This window comes from Parasteatoda tepidariorum, chromosome 1, assembly GCF_043381705.1.
Source record: "Parasteatoda tepidariorum isolate YZ-2023 chromosome 1, CAS_Ptep_4.0, whole genome shotgun sequence".
NCBI classification, from domain to species: domain Eukaryota; kingdom Metazoa; phylum Arthropoda; class Arachnida; order Araneae; family Theridiidae; genus Parasteatoda; species Parasteatoda tepidariorum.
The window spans coordinates 33,812,810-33,835,779 of NC_092204.1; the positions used below are offsets into that span (position 1 = coordinate 33,812,810).

At 26.6% G+C, this 22,970-nt stretch overlaps 2 protein-coding genes across 2 annotated transcripts in view; one reads left to right on the forward strand and one right to left on the reverse strand.

Moving 5' to 3' along the window:
- The first annotated feature begins 811 nt into the window (after nt 1–811).
- LOC107457277 (activator of SUMO 1) lies at nt 812–19,487 on the forward strand. The gene is made up of 9 exons (XM_016075412.3): nt 812–1,071; nt 4,627–4,738; nt 5,378–5,437; nt 6,875–7,131; nt 11,535–11,574; nt 14,426–14,519; nt 17,420–17,564; nt 19,150–19,219; nt 19,296–19,487. The coding sequence occupies exons 1-9, from the start codon at nt 956–958 to the stop codon at nt 19,389–19,391; spliced, it is 990 nt and encodes a 329-aa protein (XP_015930898.1). The 5' UTR covers nt 812–955; the 3' UTR covers nt 19,392–19,487.
- A 559-nt stretch (nt 19,488–20,046) lies between these two features.
- The window catches only part of LOC107457268 (Golgi resident protein GCP60), a 36,044-nt gene continuing 33,120 nt past the window's right edge, over nt 20,047–22,970 (reverse strand). The window contains exon 8 of the mRNA XM_016075398.3: nt 20,047–22,428. Within this exon, the coding sequence (XP_015930884.1) occupies nt 22,208–22,428 (221 nt within the window). The 3' untranslated portion in view covers nt 20,047–22,207. The remainder of the gene's footprint in view (nt 22,429–22,970) is intronic.

The window sequence follows — 22,970 nt, forward strand, 5'->3', positions numbered from 1 at the left end:
TAATGGTGTGACTCTCCTACTCTTTTTTATTTATTCGAAAATTCTTTGAAACCATCGTACAATTGTATGTGACTTTCAATTTGAATTTTCAATTATCTTTATTTAAAACGTGTAACGATTGAGATTATAGTCCCCTTAGGTCTAAAATAGTGTTTTTATTGTAGTTAATAATAAATTATACCTTAAATCTTCTGCGTTGCAGATCAGCAATATAAATTTTCATCCATGTGCATCTCAAGGCAATAGACGATCGCAACGCCTTTGAAATTGAGACAGAAATTAACGTACCTTCTTCTATGACTCTCCAGACGCTAATGGTGAAATCATGCGAAGTGTTGCCATAGACAGAGGGTTTTGCTACACTCCAAGTTTAGCCCATTTCGATAACCAATACTTGCCTATTCTTAAAGACATCAGGTTCCGTAGTGGACTGATCGACAAGACATGGTTCCCAGCAGATCACTGAAGTCAAGCATCACTGGCTGCAGTCAGTGTGCGGGTGGGTGACCACTTGGATCAGTCTGAGTAGGGACCGAGGGTGTGCGGTGTTGATCCTCGTTAAACTAATCTACCGTAAAGTGCTCGACTTCGCGTGCAGGTCTTCGGGCTACCGAAGCGGAGATGCCATCCCCTTTGCAGAGGATCAAAAGTGTGTCACCAATAGCATTGTGCAGCTCTAGTGCGACGTAAATGAACTACAACAACATCTTAAACACATCAGATGCTTATTCTTTATTCTTATTCTTAATTTCTAGTGAGTTAGATTAAAGCGCATAATAAGGTGATAATTTCTAGTGAGTTAGGTCAAAGCGTGCAATAAGATGGAAGAATCTACTTGAAGAATTTAAGCATTAGTGGAATCGAATTTGTTTTGTTGTGCCGGTCTCTCATAGTAAAAATACAAGTTTGTTGAATAAAATAGATTATTCCCCTTTACCTAGTTATCTTTTAAATAATGGGTGTAAAGCGTGGCTTAGATTCTAATGAAAATCTAAATGAAAGAATAACTGAAGATGAAGCAGCTTTGTATGATCGACAAATTCGTTTGTGGGGTTTGGACTGTCAAAAACGGTGAGATATTTAAAGCTTAGCTTACAGTTCGTCAAATGTTCAATTAATATTTACCAAAGTAAATTTTGTATAAATAGTGTCACTAATTTTTATGATTCTTACTATTCGTTGTTGCTATTTTGTATTAGCGATTTTAGTTTCTTTTATTTCTAATTGGAAATTCCTTTACTTATTAGAATTTATTTCTTGATAGAATACCGTCAAATGAGCTCAAGGCCTGATTTATCATAGCCCAAGCCTAGAGCCTCCTCCCTAAATGTTATAAATATATTCTGTTTGTGTTTTTTTAAGAGGTTTTTTATAAGAAAAAGAGTTAATAAAAATTGAAATAAGTATTTCCTTGAAATTACTTTTACATCGTAATTCACTTATGTTGTAAATAATTTAAAAACTCTTCGAAATTAAGCAACATGTAAATTTGGTTTAAAGTAACAGCTAGGGGGCCCCTAACAGTTCTGCGTCTAGGGCCCTCATTTTTCTAGATCAGCATGATTTCTGTATGAGGTTACTTTTATTAGTTTTTAAATTCAAGTAAAAGTGTTGAAGATATTTCCGTATCGTAATCTGTAACACCAACTACAATCGCCAAAACGTTTACTATTTTGTTGCACTTGCTTTATATCCAATTGCACGCTTATCTTCAAATTTTCACTTCCCTTTTTCATTCATGTCTCCCATCAAAGTTAGAATATGGTGCTCAGGGACTTTGTCTTGAGTTTTTACTTCTAAATCAGCAGCATTACTTGGTCCATACATCTGTTTAATAGTTGATTTTGTTTTTTAATTAGTAATTTTTTGTAATTTGTTTCATTACCTGAAATGATTATTTGGCGTTTGTTTTTATTTCACTATAGCCAATCAATCTCAACTCTGCAACTCCCAATATTTCAGTGCAATAGTTGCTTATTTCATTTTTGACCTATCTTGTCTTTCCAATTTGGAACTTTGTGCACACATTCTGTGTTCCAATGTTAATTTGATTTTGGGCCTGGTGAGTGTCCTTAACCGTGAGTGAGGGTTCTTATGGCTTTGGCTTTCTGATATCATAGATTCTTCTACAATGTCAAAAGAGTAGTTGTCTGCAGATGCATCACAGATTACTGCATCTCGACCTGTTAAGGATAGGGCTTTACTTGTAGTTTCTGTAAGCAATGCTTTTGCTGCGTGGATGAGTATTAAATCTTTTGCACCAGTTTTCTCTTTTACTTGGGCTGACAGGGCGCAGGCTAAAGACTTATTATTAGCCAGTAAATTAGCCAAATATCAAAAGTATTAAATCAGGGCTGATTGTGCTCCGGAAAAAATCCGGATTTGTTGTTAACAGTGATCCGGAAGTTTCCGGAGATCGAAGGTCCAAACGTTTCGAAAAATCATTGATCACAGAAGTCAGTCACATCAAATTTTCAAAGGTGGAACTTAAAAACACAGTTTATTTTATTTGTTTGTAGGTGTGAGCCAGAGAGATACTTTATAAGCTTATATTCATGATTAATATAAATTTTTTTATCAGTAAATAGTTGTTATCAGTAAATAGTTGTTAAACTCAAGAAAGAAAGACATATTTGTAAATTTTAATTACTTCTCCAGTTATAGGTATGTGTAAATGGTATAGGTATGTGTAAAATTTTAAATATATTTTAAGTAAACTAAGAAATATTGAGAAAAAGGAAAAAGAAACTTGTTTAAATTTTTTTCTAATTTTTCAATTTAAACTGTTTTTTTTGTTGTTGTTTTTCTTTAACTCAAGAAATTTTCCGGAATTTTGACTTGGGCTCACAATCACCCCTGATTAAATTTAATAAGCCTTAGCCAAATGCAGATCTTTACAATTTTATATGATAAATTTTTTTTTGAATTAAAAAAATTCAAATCAGAATACAAATTTAGGTACTATGAATTGAACCATTTTATAAAATGATCCAAACCAAATTTAGTTTATAGTTGGGGAGAAGAAAATGAGCAATAAATTAAAAAAAAAGGTGATGATAAATGTAAGTATATATATTTTTTAATCGTTTTTGAGTAAAAGAAATAGGAATAAATTGGGATAAATTTTTGATACCTTCTTAGGCTATAGCAGTAGCTGGGGTCTGTCTAGGTTTTTCTGAGAGGTACCTATCTTTTGAAAAAAAATTAAGACATAATTTGTGAAAATTAAAAAATTATATTAAAAAATCAACACAAAATTGTGGTAAAGATATGGATTTATTGTTTCTGACGGGATACAAAAATAAAATCTTAAGAAAAAGTATTTCCTGACACTACCGTTTTTCCTAAAGTTGAATTTGTGAAGGTACCGCTAAACAGTAGTAAATTTGGCCTCGACAGACCCCTGAGTAGTAATATAAGGATAAACCTGAAATGACATTTGAGATTTTTTTTTAGATTTCGACTATTTTTTAATTAAAAATATTTCATTTTAAACAATATGTTGCATTCTTTAATTCTTATTTTTTAATGAAATAATTTTTACTGTCTTACTTATTTTTTACTATTGCGATCAGATTGTTATCATTCAGAAAAAAAGGATTGCAGTAAAAAATAAGTTATATAATTAATTTAATTCTGCTTTATTCTGTTTAATTGGCTTTCTTACTTCTCATAGAGATATTTTTAATGAAATTTAGGTGGGGGCTTAACATGTTAACTGAGTGCAGGGGGTTATACTATATATCTTTGAAGATTAATAAAAGTTATATAGGTAGATTAACAAAAAACCAAATTTTATACCAAAATAATGGGATGTTATTATGCATCTTGCTACAATATCTGTTTTATTGACATAAACGAGGGAAAAGAATTTCGTCATGGGATATTGTATGATCCAGCAATGAACGTGTTAATCTTTATTTTAAGATAGTTTGTATCATGCTTAAATGATCTCTTGTTGCTTACATTATTTGGAGTTAATATAATTAATAAGGAAAACAATTTCGTCAAAATAACAAATGAGGGAAAAGAATTTCGTCACTGGATAACGTGTGATTTTTTGCAATGAACATGTTAATCTTTATTTTATGATAGTTTGTATCATGCTTAAATAATATCTTGCTGCTTACATTATTTGGAGTTAATATAATTTTAATTGTTTAGTAACATATCTAACGAAAATGAGCGTAATCAAATTAAAAATATAGAATTTGTCCAGAAAAAGTCTTTTTGGTATAATTTTTAGAATTGAGGGAAATATATATTTTACTTTTCAGTAGGAAAAATCGTTTGCCAATAAATTCATCAAAACATAATTTTAATTTATTTTGGCGTATTTACGATTTTATCGCATTTGTTTTTTAATAACTGTCTTTAGATCAGCTTACTGAGAAAAGCATTTTATATGTAATCTGTTTTCTCCTGAATATCTACAAATAGTTTTTGCTCTTTGTCCATAAACCACTTACCAAATATTTGTACATTTTCCTGATGATCCACTAAAGTCAATTTTATTGTGGGGCAATATAATTTGATATTAAAGTACATCATATTATGAAATGTCGCATGATATTATGTCTCATAAATGTAATTTTGATTATGAATTATTTGTTTTTGTTTCTTTAGTTTACGAGAAGCTAGAATTCTTATTATTGGTCTCAATGGCTTAGGTGTTGAAGTAGTGAAGAATTTAACTTTAAGTGGGGTGAAATCAGTTACTATTATGGATGAAACACCTGTAAGTTTTTTCATATAATTTTTTTGATATTTTGTTTTGATTGCATTTGAAATACTGTAACTTTCTATCAATATCAGATTTTTTGGTTTTTGAGTTAAAATTGTTAATTATCCATTATTTCTTTTTAGTTCTGTGTTAAAATAAAAATAAATAGTTAAAATTCTTAACAGATTATTTTAGACACTAATTTAAAATACTATCGTCATATATAGGAATTTTTTAGAAATTAAAAAAAATTAAGATTTTTGGAAAGTTTTTTTTTTTTAAACGTTGTTCTTAAATGCTATTTTTTGAGAAAACATCAATTTTTCTACTAGAAATTATTTTAAGGATGCTAATGAACAGTAGTAAAATTAAACTAGTTAATGTTAGATTCTACAAAACTTTACTTCTGACCATAAAATATTCTGACTGTGGTTGAAGTTATTCTAATGTTGGATATTTTTATCAACTCGAGTTTAATTGCATTTGCCCCCCTTAATTCTTTTATGTAAGATGTAATAAATTTAGCAGTTATAACAGTTTTTTTTTTAAATTTAAGTTTATTGTGCAGTTTTCAGTATTAATTGAAACCTAAAATTGCTAGTAATATTTGTGCTGGTTTTTTATTTTTCATTTAAAGAATTTTTATTTGTATAGGTGTCTGAATTAGATTACTCAGCTCAATATTTTGTTGTTGGCAGTGCACCTGGCAATACAGTAAGTATGAAACAGATATCTGTTTAAGTCAATATAAATTTCCCTGTGTTTTTTTAAAGATTTTTTTTATTTTATTAATTCCATAATTACTTATATATAAGCAGTTTTTATGTTATTGAGGTTAATTTTTTCGGGTGTAGATGGGCATTTCATTTTTTTAATAGCCTATGCAAAGTGATTTTAATTGCTTTTTGTTGTTAATTTTAATTAAAACATTTTTATATAAAATGTAATGAAATTAAATTTCTGTCTTTGTATATAAATAAAATGATTGCATTAACACTTTATCTGTCAGCTATTGTAATTTTATTGTGTTCCATTTTCTTTTGTTAGATTTAAAAAAAATTTCTTCAAATAGATATAGTATGTAGTACATTTTGGTGTAAATGTAGATAATAAACATATACCCAGGAAAAAGTTATTGATGATGTTCCTATGTCAAATAAAGTACCTATGTTATAAACTTATCTATAACAAAAAAAAATTATGCATAGTGCATCTATCTTGGATTAAATCTTATATTCTGTTTGAGCTCCTCTGGGCGAGTTACCTTCTCCTAGGTAAATACAAGTTTCCTGCCTATGGATGCTTAGTAGTTTTTTCTTCATCAAACTTGACTTGATCAGCCTACCCAGTGTACATAATATTTTATTACATAATACATGTTGTGGTACACATTAAAATTATTAATTGCCATCTATAACACCCTAAAACTACTTAGGCTCATTATCCCATAATGATTGAAAATTAGTATTTATTAAAATTATGTGAAGAGAAGCTAAAATCATATTAGTAAATAGATGCAACATACAAATTAAAATTCTGAGACCAAATAAGTAAATAAATGAGGAAAACATAGAATGTAAGAACCAACAAAATATTATATTAAAAATTAATCAAAAAATTCTAAATAAAGTCAAATTTAAAAGAGCAAAAGTTATTTAATTGATTAACAATTATACAGTTAGTACATGAAGGATAAGCACAGTATCATCTTTGACATCACAAGAGGGGGAGTTTTAGAAGAAACTTTACTGACTTCGGTGGCTCTGAACCTGTTCTGTAGGCATGGGGGGAAAAACTTCTATGCTTATTTTTTTTATTGTACATTGTTACTACATAAAACCCTCATGTGTGTAGAACAGTAAAATTAGTATAAAAATTTTTTTAAATGCATGAAATTTCAATGCAAAAAACTATTTTTCCTTACCATTTTGTAAATTACGAGCATATTTCAAGACAAATTTGTCAACATGCATATGATTTTAAAATGATATTTGCAGAACATTTGGTGACAATTGCTATGTTAATAATAGCATGAACCCTATGGATGAGTGACGCTTGATTATGACATAACGTTTAAATATGAAAGAGTTTTGAAAAAATTTGTTAATTTTATAATTTTGTTCCTTATACAGTATTTCTTTATTTTTATAGAGAGCTGAGGCATCGAAATCAGCAATTCAAGAACTCAACCCTAATGTGACTATTGTTATTGACAAAGACCCATTAGAATCCAAGGATGCTAAATTTTTTGCTGAATTTTCAGTAGTTTTTGCTACTGGTATTCCTCTAAAAAGCCTTACTAAAGTTAACGAAATTTGTCATAAAGAAGATGTTCTCTTTTTCTGTGGTGAAACGTGGGGCTTTTATGGATATGGTTTTCTAGACTTGCTGAGTCATAACTACTCTAAGTATGTTTGAAAAGTTTTCTCAGAATTTTTTGTTGTTGTTCTCCTTAGTACATGACCAAGAGCTTTGCAGATTATGGATTATTAATTATTTAATTTATTATAGTTTATTGGATTAATTGACAATTCATTTACATATTAAGGAATTTCAATTTATAAATATACTCCAAATAAAATTTAAAAACTATAAAATATATTTATCTAATTCATAAAGATTAGTGCATTTTATTTATTAATTTAATTTGTCATTCATCTTTCGAGTTTCTTTAGTTTAAATAAGATAGTCATATCATTGCAAATTATTGTTGCTGTTTTCGCTTGATCATTTTTTTTTTAAGTGTGAATATAGTAGTTTAGAGATTTTCAGTATATCTTAGAAGATTGATGTCCATAATATTGCTCTGTTCAGTATTGGGTTTTATCAGAAAATATTTTGTTGAGACTTTAGTTGTAATGCCACTGAGCATTCCTTAAAATTCTTTCCACCTTTTTCATTTGCATTGCTATTAAGAATCAGATTTTTTCCCTTTAGTATGAGTTTAAATCTTAGCAGTTTATTAATGACATTTTATGTTTTGCATTTTTCCATTTTTGCTGTTATTTTGTATGAAGAATTTAGGATATATTTTTTTCTGAATTTATTTCACGAACATATTTACATGTTCTAATAAAGGATGTAAAACATTAAATGTAGGCTATATACAAAGCTACTCATATTCTGTGAAAAAACTATAACAAAAAGTGATAAATATAACTGCAGTTCCTTAATTTTCACTTTCCTTAAATTTCAGTTCAACAATTATGTTTAAATAATAAGATGTGATGCTAAATGCTCACTTGTCAGTTTATTTCTAATTAAAAAAAAATTGTTTTTTTTACAGATTTTTTTTTTAGTCAGAGACACTTATTCAAATATATTGAATCAAATAGAGCCCTTGTTTTTTAGATATTTATTTTTAGAAACCTGTTTTTGATAATTTGTAAAACTCTAAACTTGGAACAGTAAGAAACCACTACTTGACATGCAAAGCCCGTTTGACTATTTCATAATCTAATCTGCTTTTCTATGTAATTTAATCTGCTTTTCTATGGGAGAAATAGAAGGTATTTTGCTGAGTAATAAAATTGCTATCATATCAAGAATTTTTTTTTTTAAGTTTTGCCTTTTTTTAAAAAAAAAGTTTTTGTTGCAAAAAATGCACCTGTTTTCTTTAAAACGCTGGAGGTTGAAAAATAAATAATGTAACAAATATTATATTATTAACTTGGACTTACAGGCCTGCCCAAACTGTTTTATTGGCCAACTTTAGTTGGTCACTATTCTAATTGAGTGTTACAGTTAACTAAATGTAGTTCATTCTTAATACAGAGATGCCAACTATTACGGATTTACCGTAATTATTACGGATTTTATGACAACATTACGCTATTACGGGCTACTCCCCCAAAATTACGGAAAAATAATTTTTAACTCATCCAAAAGTTTCATTTTTATTCCATAATTTTTCCCTTTAAGAATCATTCTCATTGAATTGCATCGATGAGGACGGTGATCCGAAATGCGTTTTTGGATGCAGTGAGAATGCTCCTTTTAAACGTAGTGCTTCTAGCTCTCGCATGAATGACGTCACGCTTCCGATCAGCAGCACAGAAATAAGCGGTACTTACTGTCAACGTAAACTAACGATTACATACGTTTTTGTCACGCTATTTTTTAATGAAGATTTAATGATCAAAAAAGCCAATATATTTGAATTATCTAGCGCTCAATACAATGGAACGTCCAGCAAAAAAAGCAAAAGTAACGCAACGTTATCGTGATGCATATAGTGTGGAATGGCCGTGCTTTATAAAATCAAAAGTGTCGGAAGGACACGTGTTTTGTACCGTGTGTTCTACGGATTTTATGATTGCTCATGGTGGCCGTGATGATTGTCGGCGTCATTTTCAATCAAAGAAACATCGAGATCTTTCTAAACTTCGAGAGCAGTCAAGTTCACTTGACACTTATTTCCGGAGTTCACAAGATACAGATGCGACCAAAGCTGAAATGCTGTTTGCAGCGTTCATAATAGAGCATAACTTACCAATTTCATGTTCTGATCATGCAAGCCAATTATTTCAGAATATGTTTCCCGACTCTAAAATTGCTAAGAAATATAGTTCTTCAAGAACTAAAACTTCTTCAATTATCAAAGCAATGGCAAAACATTCTCAAGAATACATGATTCAAATTTTAAAACAAAGCCCCTTCTCTTTAGCAACTGATGGAAGTAATGATGTAAACAGCACAAAACTCTATCCAGTTGTCCTTTCGTATTTTGATGAATCTTCAGGTAAAATAGATACTGTTTTATTTTCCATTTTACCATGCAGTGATAATACTGGTGCTGGTATATTTGATGTCTTAAACAAGGAGTTCCAAAACAAAAATATACCTTGGTCTAACTGTGTTTCCTTTGCTTGTGACAACACCAACACAATGATAGGTCATTTAAAAGGTGTCGTTTCATTCATTAAAAAAGAACAGCCAAATATTGTTATTCAAGGCTGCTCTTGTCATTATATTCATCTGGCAGCAAAGAAAGGTACAGCAGAGCTTAAACAAGTCAATGTCGAGCAATTTTTAATTCAGTTATACTATTTCCTGGATAAAAGCTCTAAGAGGAAGCACTCATTTAAATTGTGCCAAGAATTGTTTGGCACGAAACCACATAAAATTTTCAAATATGTTAGTACAAGGTGGCTATCACTACTGGATTGTATTAATCGAGTTCTCGAACAATGGGACCCATTAGTAGAATTTTGTTCTAAAAGTAGTGATTGTGAATCATTGAGGGTGACAATTCAAAATCCCATGCTGAAACTTTATTGCTTATTTTTAAGCAATACTTTGCCATTATTTAATAAAGTTAATGTAACATTGCAGCAGGAAGCGCCTGCCATTCATGTTTTACAGAAGAACTTGACATGTCTCTTCATGGACTTATTATCCAGATTTATTAAACCGCCACAATCAGATAAATGTTTGTCATCAGTTTTGGACATTGACTTTGAAAGTAAAAAGTTTCAGAAAAGAAATGAAGACTTGGTCATTGGAATTTTTGCAAGGACCTACATAACAGAGAAAAAATTTTCAAGTGAACAACTTGAAAAATTTTATGCTGATGTCAGGGAGTTCTACAAGACAGCGTGTTGCTACATTAAAAAAAAATTACCGTTAGAAAATGAGATGTTAAAGCACGCAGAAGTAGCAAACATCCATTTAAAGACAGGGGTATCTTTTTCATCAGTACTATATTTTGCTGATAGATTCCGGCATATGTTTTCGGATGAAGAGTATTGTAAATTGGAAGAAGAGTTTGCATCTTACCAATTTCAAGATTTTTCGAATATAAATTTGACAAGAATGGATTGTGCCTGGAACGAAATTTCTAAATTAACTGATGGATCAGGCGTAAAAAAATTTGCTGTTTTGCCAAAGTTAATGCTACTAGTACTTTTAGTACCACACAGCAATGCCTACACAGAGCGGGTATTCAGCATTGTTCGCAAAAACCAAAACGATTTCAGACCTAATTTAGGAACTGAAACTTTGTCTTCTCTTCTTATAGAAAAAACAAAAGCGTTGACAAACAAAAAATTGTGTTTTGAAAGGAAATTTTCTGATGCTGAGATCAGAGCTGCAAAGCAAAGTACTAAATTAGATTTACATATAACAGATAAATAAAAAAAATTATTGAAGTTTCAGTTTCTTATTATACAAGTATGTATGTATGCACCTTTTTAGGTGAATCTTAAACTCAGATTTTATCTTTTTTTAAACAGAACGGTTTTGGAATATGAATTATTGAAATATATGAATATAATATTTATAATGAATTAATTCTTATTAATTTTTAATTTATAGTATAAAATAAACATTAAATCTTTAATACTAAAATTATGAGGTAAAACTTTATTATTACTGAGGATTACTGAAAATCATTATAAGTTATGTGTGATTATTACTGAAATCATAATTTTCAAGTTGGCATCTCTGTTAATAATGCATGAGTGGAAATATGACTGAAACCAGAAAGTTTAAATTTTCAGAAGGCAGCCTCTGAACAAGGGACCTGTTTGATTACATGAGGTCAACTAATTTTAAACACAGATAATTGATAAATAGATAAGTTCAATAGATACATTTTCAGAAGGCAGCCTCTGAACAACAACATATTTCATTACATGAGGTCAACCTATATTGTCCCAAATTTTGTTACTGGTACAGTGTTTATTGTGTACTGGTACAGTTTTGTTACTGGTTAAAAATTCAGTGTTTCTTGACAGAATTTCAAGATTCTAATGCATGTATAATTCTTTATTGTGGGCTTTTCATAATTTGAATGTTTTCTTCCTCTTAGGAAATTGAAGAGAGATGATACTGAGGCAACAGTATTTGGAGTAAATATAACTTTTTGATTTCTATTTTTCAGTATATTGTAATATTTGTAATGAGTTTATCCTATATTATGCCTATTTTTCAGTATATTGTATAAAGTTGGTTACAAGATATTTGAAACTATTTGACTTGAAATTGTTATAGCAAGAATGTTGGCTAATTCTATCATCATGATAAATTTCACAATATATCTGATATAAAATGATAATGATAGCTTAAATAAAGCCTCTAAAATTATATTATTCAGAGTTCATAATTGTCCTGTTATTCTTAATAGAAAAATATTTTGTCTTGATGTTTAACTTTTTGTCTTGATATTCCTGATTTTTTGTGTCTATTCAGAACATTTTCCAAGAATACAAATGTGGATTTTTAAAAATAAACAGATTTGAAGAATCAAAAAATTTAAACTTTTGTTCCAACATATTTTTATTTTAATAATGTGTGTAAAAATAGCATAATTCAAGCATTCCAATTTAAAGAATATCTACTAATTATATAAATATTCAAGCATATAACCTTACAATATTGTTTCAACCTTTTTCAGTCTTTCATATATGCTTATATACATTATAAAAAAATGCGATCATTTAACACTTTTTAATAATTAAATTTTTATGGTGATGAATTCAGGGATTATATACTCATTTATTATTTTAAGCTAGTGCAGTAATAAATCTTGTAGTTTAAATTTATGCAGTTTTACAATTATTGATTTGTCTTTTTATTCCTATTTTAAAAATTATAGATTCCAAATCACATAATCATATGGTATAATATTCAAACATTAAATTCTGAAATCTTTCACTAAATTAAGTTTTGTACAAAATATTAAGCAGTTTATTGTGCTTTCATTTTGAGATTTTTGAAACAATGCTTTAAAATTATTTGATTAAGTAAAGATTAAGCTTTTATACAAATTTTAATTGTAAGTTTGTGTAAGGAAATATTTACTAATTGATACTAATCATCTTTTTTTTAATGAAACAGCAGAGTTCTCCCTAGGATTAAAAAAGGGCAGGGGGTTTGCTCACTGAAAAGAGGCATTCCCTTATCCCTTAAAGCTTGCTTCCCCCCCACCCTAAAAAATAAATTCAAATGTTTCTTGAAAAAACAAATAATTATAAATAAAAAACTTCAATGTCTAAAGCTGTTGAGTAGGAAAAGAAATCTCACTTAAAATCAACAATAAATAAACAAAAAAAATGAAATAAAATAAACAAAATGCATATTAATTTGAATGAATATTAAACACTTTTAGCTTATAAAACTGCTGGTAAATATTTTCTCAGAAGATAGAATAACAAAAAAGAAAACTAAGCATTTTCGTTAAGAATATTAATGTTAGTTACAATGCGTTATAATGTGCTTCATTAATAAAATCTATTTCATTCTGTATTGAATATGGCGAATAAAAATTTAAAAGAAAGAAAGGCACTAAAAAAATGTTATTTTAGAAACAAAAGTAATTTTCCGTATAATAGTAATTAAAAATTCATATTATTTTGGTCATAAAAAGTACAGAAAAAACCACTTAGGGAGAACACTAAAAATAGTACTATAAACGTTTCCTATTTATTGATTTGAAAGTAATTAATTATTGATAAATTTATACTGATTACCGTTAAAAACTTTCTGTTCTAAGCAAAGTAATTTTGGTATTTAAAAAAATATATTTTATTATTCTTTTGCCACAAAATTTGCTTTTATTACTCTTAATTAAAGCAAGTTATGTATATTTTTTTCATTTGCCTTTTCTAAAAGAAGTCTGCTGTATGTATACTATTCTAAAAAATATCCTGATTTTGTCTTGAATTTATTTTAAAGCATCCTATTTACTTTCATTATATTATCTTAAAGAATTACATTGAGTATCGCATTGAAAGAATAAAATTATGCTATTGAATAAAAGAAAAAGTATTAAAAAATATCTATTTGAAAATTGGTTAATTTTTAAAAATTTTTTTTTAAAAATCACATAACAATCATAGAGATATTATGTATGTATTTAATGCTTACCTTTTGCTGACTATTTCTGAAATTTTTTTTCTGCATTTGTATTTCTAACCAATCTTCCTGTGTATTTTTAATTTTATAACCTTGGATAGTTCTATAGTGATTAAACAGGATTTAATTATCTTTTAATTAATAAGTATTTCAGATTACCATACATTTATCTCAATGTAATATTTAAAAAAATAACTTGATATGCATAAGTGCCTTTTTATATAACAATGTTTTTTATAATCATAATTATATTAGTAAAGATTAAATATTGGTGATTTATGCATTTAATAACAGTTAAGATGATATTAACATGATTTTTAAGGTATGTTTTGGTGAGAAATTTGAAATATTTATTTAAATATATTATAAAGCATATTTGCACAGATTAAATATGTTTTAGTTAATAAATAACACATTTAATAATATAGTTTTAATGACATCATTATAAATTTGATATGTTTATTGTAATGTTTATAGCAACATACGTTATCCTGTTAATATGGTTCTTAATTTCTGCATTTAAAGATTATTATAGCATCTTGCTAAAATTTTTGACCTTGATCTTTTCTGCATAAAATTTCCTTGTAATGTTGTTTTCATTAAGGTAGCTGTTGATATTATTTTGTTATTAATCTTTATATTTCAAGCTATATCAAAAAGTACAAAACACTTATGACAAATCTTTCACTTAAACTTTTATCTTTGATTAATATCTTTTAAATCAAATTTTATGAATATCATGAAATATTAATTTGCTTTATTTTTTCACGAATCCTTTATTTCACTGATTGAAAAAAAAATTGTTTTACTTTTTTTTTTAATTTGACTTTTTTTATTCACATTTAGAAATTTGATTATTGTACTCTTGATTCTACTCTCACCCTTAAATTTGGTTCAGGATTAGGTAAAAGAACCAGCAAGATTTTTGTTTTATTTCATTGTAAGTAAAATTTTGTTTTTAGTTTTGCCTATATTTTTAGTTTTAATTTAATTGCTACATAAAATTTAAACTCAAACATTTGTTAAGTTTATTTTAATATAAAAGAAGTAATGTATTAGTGTTTTTCTTAATAATAATAAAAAAAAAAAAACAAGCTTGCTCTTAAAAGTAAAATTTTAATTATCACTTTTAGTTTATATTTTTGGATTAACATCAATCATTGACGTTTTGATGAGTTAACTTTTACTTTATCAAATTGTACTATTCATGTCCATGCAGTACTTTTTATATATAACTAGCTAAGTATTTTGATGTGTTAACTTTTACTTCATCAAATTGTACTATTCATGTTCATGTAGTGCTTTTTATATATAACTAGCTAAATACCTGTTCTTCATATGGGGAGAATTTAAAAGGAAAATAATCAATATTTAATATTTCCAAACCATGGACAAAACTGAAAGATATATACTGACAAAAATAATAAAAATAAATATAATTACAATTATTTATTATTATTGTTTGCCTTTCCTGGTGCCTTTACACCCAGTTCATTCCATCAGAATCAAGATTAATTGTATTCATTATCACTTGCCATGATGCTATTCTTCATGGTTTACTCATAATCGTCAAAATTTACCTAAATCCAGTTATTTTCTTCTATATTTATCTCTTTCCTGGGGCCGTAATACTCCTAATACATTCTAATTCCACATTATTGCCATAATACATTCTAATTCCACATTATTGCCATAATACATTCTAATTCCACATTATTTGTCTTGAAACTGCTCACGATTGGTGCAGTTTTACTAATTACTGTGTCATAATACTTTGTATCTATATTGGTATATTTTTGGTACTGATTACATAACCTTCAACATTTGAATTTTTTTGTGAAATATTTTTATCAGTAATAGCTACCTAATGCTGAAATTTTAGAAACGAATAGAATTCTTATAAGAATTCGATAAGGACTTAAGAGTCATCTCTCTGTTTAATTTTAATATACTGTTTAAAATAGTTTTAAGTAATGGTAGAATTTTTTAAATTTATATTAATATACTATCTTTGCTACGACTGGAAAAAATATTTTCGGAAGCTACTTAAATTTTTTTTGTAGAATTCTTATTAAAATTACACCAATTACTATAATATCAGTAGTACATATTACCAAAATTAATTAAGCCTCATTTGTGTATGGAGATTTTTTAAGATTCTCCAAGATGAATAAGTATCTTTTCTCCATTAACTTTACTTTTTATTGCATAGCTTATTTTTTATTTCAATTAATTCAGATTATTAGTATTAATAAGCACCTATGTCAATAATGTGTTTTTTTACGGTTTTCCATAATGAATAATTATCTTTTCTCCATTAACTTAGTTTTTTAATTCATAGCTTATTTCTTTTATTTCAGTATGCATCTATTACTTAAATTAATGAAGCATTATTGGTGTGAATAATAGAGTATGGCGATTTTTACGATTCTTCTAAAGGAATTAGTACCACTTTCCCATTAATTTTCTCTTTCAATGTATACCAATTTTTTTTTTCATTTCAATCACTGTTATATTTAATTACTTAGTTTTATAGAAACATGTTTTTAAGAATTTAATTTCTATGAATAAAATAATTTAAGAAATACTAATTTGGTTGTAAGCAAATGCTTCAATATTTTCAAATATTTTTGTTTACATTTTAGAAAAAAATCCAGTTTTTAATTCTTTTAAAACTCTTTTTGTACTCACTTTAGAAAGTATACTCAATATTGTCAGATAATATCTTAAATCATTTAACATGTGGAAAGTTTGAGTGGTTACTTTTTAGGATTAATTGGAGAACTTCTGTTTGCCTATGTTTTTTTTTTCTAAATAAAATTATATTGTTATAATCAATGTCTAAAATGTTAAAAAAAAAAAGCCTCAAGATTAGATACCTTTTTGCCATGTTCATTGAGCACTGAGCTAAATTTTAGTTATTGAGCTTATTTTCAATCTATTGCTTGAAGTAGTAATGCAAAAGTAGAATATCTTTCTTCTTAGTAAAAAGTGTTAGTTCTAGTTAGTGAAGTTTTGTTTTAACCTCAATGGAAGTATTAAAAAAAATTTAAAACTAAGATATTTTGCTTAACTATGATAAAATTAAATAGATAATACTGCTATTAAAAATTAATTGATTTTCATTCTTTAAATGATGAACCTGTGACAAGAACCTTTTGGCAGTCAAAAATAGATTGAAAGTGTTATCTTAAATAATTACAAATAAAATACCAGTAAAATTAATATGACCTGATAATTCAGTTCATCATAACATTTTATTGGTACTTGCGTATTATTCCATCATCCATTTTCAACATATCTGAAAATAAATTTGGAAACGGTTTATATTATAATCTCATTTTTTGCAATAAGTTATATTCGTATTTTGTGAATTTTTATAATCAATAGCTAAATTAGAACAAATTTGAAAGCTACCAAAATGACTATGGTGCAGTGTTGGCGAAAATTGTCAATGGGATAATGCGCAAGTTCATTTTCATTCATGTTGTTGTTACATGTTTATTTTTATTCACGCTGTTGTCATATTCGTGTTGTTAAACTTTAAACAATATAAAGCTTTATTTTAAATAATTATTTATTAAATAAAAACTTGTGCATTAAAAAAAGTTTTTGATTTTCAATTATCTCAGTTTAAGGAAATTTATTTAAAATTATATTTTAGTTAGGTATAATCTGTAGTTTTTCTATATTTAATTATATTTAACTTAATATTGAATGATAATCAATAATTCATGCAGAATATTCATGAATATTTTTATTGTTAGATCTAAATTTCCTATGTTCATTTAATTTGTGAAAATTCATTTTTATTATAATTTTTATGTTTCCTCCCTCTAGTGATAAATCATTTCTTTGATGTAAATCAAAGATTTCCATCTCCTTTATCTCGTGAAGAAGACTTAAATTTACTGAGAGAGTATAGAGATGAATGTGTACGTAATTTAAATTGTGATGCTGATAAAATTCCAGATTCATTATTAAGGTAAGTAGCTTTTTAATTGTAAATGTTAAAGTCATTTTATAAAAATGTATATATATGTGTGTATACATTCAATCCTTTAAGGTTATTAAAATTTAATTTTTTGTAGTTCTAAATTTCCTTTTGTAAATAATAAGCAAATTCATTTTTATTTCTTTTAATACTTTTCCATTATTTTTCTACCAATTTTAAATGTTATTCTATAATTAAACAAGACTAAATATTTTTTGCATGCATTTTCGGACTGTTTTCTTATTTAATTTTTATATTTTAAGAACTTTTATTTAATTTTTCTGTATTGAAAATTTTATATATCCTTTTGTAAGCACCAATGTTTGACGAATTCTCAGAAAATTCCTAAAATAGGTTTTTAAAAAAAAGGCCTTTAATTCTGAAAACTGTTTATTTTTAACCTTTCAGACTATGATTTCTGTTCACTGTGAATAGAATTTAAACTCCTATTGAATGGAAAGATATTTGATTGAAAATTGTTTGAGTTTTGTGCAACACAACCCTGTAAACTTTCTAAAGTTTAAATGCCATAAACTTTTTTTTGTATATTTAATGTTCTGATAGATTTTATATTAGTTAAATTAGTTTTCAGAGCTTGTAATTTCTTGAACATCTATCTGAAAATTAAATATTTATGATTGTTATAAACATTTAACGAAGACAGTGATTCTCAACCTTTTTTTTGTTGCTGCACACTTTTAACGATTTCGAAATTTGACGGCACACAAAGAAAAAAATTAGATTAAAAGTTGTTTAATTACCTATTTTACACTGTGTTAAATAGTTTGTGATAACAATTTTGAATGTGAAATAAAATAATATGTACTACAAAAGCACATTTATTAAGGGATTAATTATTTCTTTCGACCAATTTTTTATTAGTTAGTAGCAGTTATTCATTTTTTTGCTAGTTTTCAATTGTTAGCTTTTTTGCTATAGTTATTAACTGTTAGTTTTTTTGTGATTTCTTGTTAACTAGTTTTTTTGCTAATTATTAATTGTTAGCTTAATTTTTGTTAGTTATCCTTTGTTAATTTGTTTTTTATGTATTTGTTTTTTTAGTTATCCCTTGTTAATTTGTTTATTATTTGCATAGCTTATTTTAACGATTAGCTCTTGCAACATTTTTTAAAATTGTGTGTCATATACAATTTAAACACTTCCATCTTATTTTAAGATTGATCAGAGACAATACAATCGCCGACAAAGATGTTCAAGCGGTTAAAGCTTGGAAAAATTATTAAAAGTATATATACACTGTTCTTTAATTTAAACTTTATTCATAATAAAAAAAGCATTATAATTTCTATTGTATCATTTCTAATATTTGGCGGCACATTTTAAAAATTTGGCGGCACACAAAAGTGCCACGGCACAGTGGTTGAGAATCACTGAACTAAGACATTAAAAACTTTTTACTATTATTTGTATACATTTCCATTTCTGGATTCAAATCTTGTTTTACTTTGAATTTTTATTTTCATGTGATAGGACTATATTTTTGTTATAAATAAAATAGAATGCATCTTAGAGTATAATATGAATCTCATAAATATTTTTACACTTCAAAATTTAGTTGTGTATTTGGAGAACTGGCTCCCATATGTGCAGCTGTTGGAGGCATTTTAGCTAATGAAATTATTAAGGTATATGAATTTTATGCATATTTTAGTTTTTCATACGGTGCAATAGAATATGAATGTTAAATATAATATTTTGCAGGGTATTTCAAAACAAGGTGAGCCTTTGTGCAATTTCCTATTCTTTGATGGAGATGAGTGTACAGGAGCGGTTGAACGAATTATGCCAAAACCTTGATGTACCATTTTTTTTTATTAACTTTAAATTATTTCACTTTATAAAAATCATGCATCATTATTATTTTTTCATTAATAAAATGAAACTGTCATTTGATTTTATTATTACTCTAATCTTATACTTAAAAAAATTAATGATAGAAGATTTAGTTTTTGTGGTAGTTTTATTATAATTAAGACTGACAACAATTTTAATACCTAGTTTGAACTCTTAGCATATTTTATATTTTCTTTTTTTTTCTATTCTAACAGTTTTGAATAAATAACAATTTAAAATAATGTCTCTTTATAATAGCTATCCTTTTAATGGTTTCTTTAAAATGTTATATATCTTGGAAAATTTACAAGCGAAAAGTAGCTTAATTCTCCCTGGAAATTTGTAAGTTGAGTTTCCAATATTTATACCAATTTTGATGAGATTTTTTTTTTATTTAATTAGAAAAACATTAAAATGTTGCAAAATCTTTATTTTAATAAATTTCACTTTTGCCTAAAGTGATAAATTAACTTTTCACCTTTAACACTATTTGTTGAAACTAGGTTTTGACTTGTATAATAGAAATGTGCAAGAATACCACTTAAACTAAAACTCATTTCTTAAATCTTCTCTATACAGTAACTCCTTTAATTCACAAACAGTAAAATAAACAAGAATATATAAATGATACTTTTATTCTTTTTAAAAAGAATCAGCTTAACCAATTGTTCTTCATCTGCACAGCAGACAAAGATGACACAAAATTACATGAAACAAAAATTCCTTACTTGTGCATTTTTTTTTAAACCAAAGATAATATTCCTTCATTTTTTACATATGTATTGGAGTTGTTTTTTATAACAGGCAAATATTAGGTACAAATTTATTAAGGGCATATGTTTTCACACAGATAGTAATACATAAGGTATATAGACTTAAAATAAATATTTATTATTTTTGCATTTGTAGTGCCAATTCGATTTTATTTATTAAATTTAAAAAAAAAAAATTCTCGGAACAATATTTAATAATTACAAATAGCACATCAATATTTGACATCTTTTAATAAATACAAAAAAAAATTTAAACAATGATAACATGTACAAGATGTAATATTAGATTTTGCTGAAAAAGTTGTTGCATTTTTTTTCCATCACAAATGTCATATAAAGAAATAGTAGTTCAAATACTGTCCACAACATATTTTATGCTTCCAAAGGGGAAAAATAACATTAATGCCACACCTTTTTTTAAGAATTATAATACATGTAAACACATTAATGCATTAAACTAATAACAAACTTAACAAAATGTAAACTAAAATATGTTTTAACACAAATGTAAGGTATAATTATATGCCAAATAAATCAACGCAAACAAAACAAGGTTATAGCTGAAACAATTCTGTATGTATAATTTTTTTGTTATAAAAAATGATTTACTTGGATTTAAAGTAGACATATATACAAAATTATACAATCACTATTGCAAAATATCGCACACTATGACTATGAACTAAAATGTTAGGATTTACAATTTTACTCTGAAATAAAGAATTTACTATAATAAAAATACAAAAATGAATATTAATATTCATTCTTTGGTGTAACCAATAAAAATACCATTAAGATTTTTCAGATTGCACTTAGAAGCATGTAGAACTTAATTTTTAATAAAAAGAAAGTAATACCAAAAATATATTTGAACAAAAAGTCAAACAACTGCTTGTCTCAAACTTATTAGATTATATATTTCATTTTAGCTAAATATTCATTGTTGTATCAACAGAAATTGGAGGGAAAAAAAAGAACAAGAGAGTAAATAAAAGTAAGCAAACTGTAGCGTATGCATTTTTAAATTCTTCAGGAGTATTAAAACTACAAAAAATAAAATCTTGGACTGGAATTTAAGGTAACTATAGTAAATAAATAATTATTAGTTTAGTTATAACATCTTTAAAAAAATTGAATTTTTTAAAGACTTTGTACATTTAAATTAAGCATCCTTTTATAAAAAATAAGTACTGAATACCTATGTTTAAAATATTTTTATTTTTTTACCAAGTGGCATAGTATAACATTAGTAGAAAGTAGTAAACATTATACTCAAGAAACACTGTTACAAATCTACACAAATTTGAAATATTTAGGCTATAAAATGATGAATAATATTAATGCTAAGTAGGCTTTTTTGTTCAGATTGATTTTGCACTTAAGGTATTTTAAACAAAAAATAAATATTTTGTTTTGCTGAAAAGGAATTATATATATAAGGTTCACAAAAATAAAAAAATATATTTTGTCTTGAATATTCTTAGTTCTATGATATTAGAGGGGGAAAAAAGAATAGACATAAATTACAAATTTTCTATTCATTTAAAATCTCTAAATTATTTAAGGCTTACATATTAATATTTAGTATAGAGTATTTAAAAAGTAATTAGTTTATCTGAAAAGAAACAAATTTTTCATAAACTTAAAATGAATAAAACAATTTGAAATATTTGAGAATTACAATAAATCGAGACTTAGTTTTAAATATTCTAAGTAAGCTTTTATAACACAAATCAGTAGTATTTTAAAAATATCTGATCTATTTAGGTAATTCATCCATAAATTACGTTATTTTGTTTAAAGCTTAAAAAATATTAAACACACAGAAATATTTCATGATTAATAAGTCTATTATTTCCAAACTATGCAAACTTATTTGATATAAAGCTTTTTATAAAGATAAAATATCTTACAGTGCAACAAAGAAATGCTTCAATCACCATTCAGCAACAAGTAAAAGTGAGATGCTCTGATGATGAAACTAAACATCAATTAGGCAAGTATGTTTCATCGGGTATAGTAAACTCTATAATATAAGGTTTTTGATCTCCATAGAGAATACGAATTATCAAATTTTAAAAGATAGACACCTTGACCTGGATAGTTATGGCTTCCAGCATATACTTCTTCATGGCAGTCCCTTCGATACACTGGTATTATCACACTAAGCGGGGGTTTGTCTTGTAAAGTCACACCTTTTTCTATATCACTTCGAACTTGCTCTAGCTCTAGAAAAGAAACAGAGAGATAATGAACACAACAACTTTCTTTTAATATTTTTTAATTATATTTCTTAACATTACAGTTCTTAATGTATTGCTGTTTTGTAAGTAAAATATTTTAAATGTAAAAAGGAGTGTGGGTAAAGTACTAAAACTAGTAACTAAAAAACAAGTTTTGAATTTAAAAAAAAAATATTTTCTTTTACCATGTTGTTTAATTCTAATACCTACGTCCAGGCGTCACATATATGGTTAATAATAGTTTTCATATTGCTTAATTATAAAAAAATAAAAAAACACAAAATGGAAAAATGTGAGTTATCTAGTTTTAGTATTATGATATACTTACATGACTTGTGAATAACTGTATTTAAGCTAAATTTAATCGAACAATAGTGAGACGATCAAAATGAACTTAATTCCTAAACTTGGATAAATGGTAGCAGCTCTTATCTTTAAATCATATAGAGAACACAATAGAAAAAAAATATACAAAATTATTAAAATTATTTCGATATGCTTTATTACAGACTGCTTAGTTGCAGAAC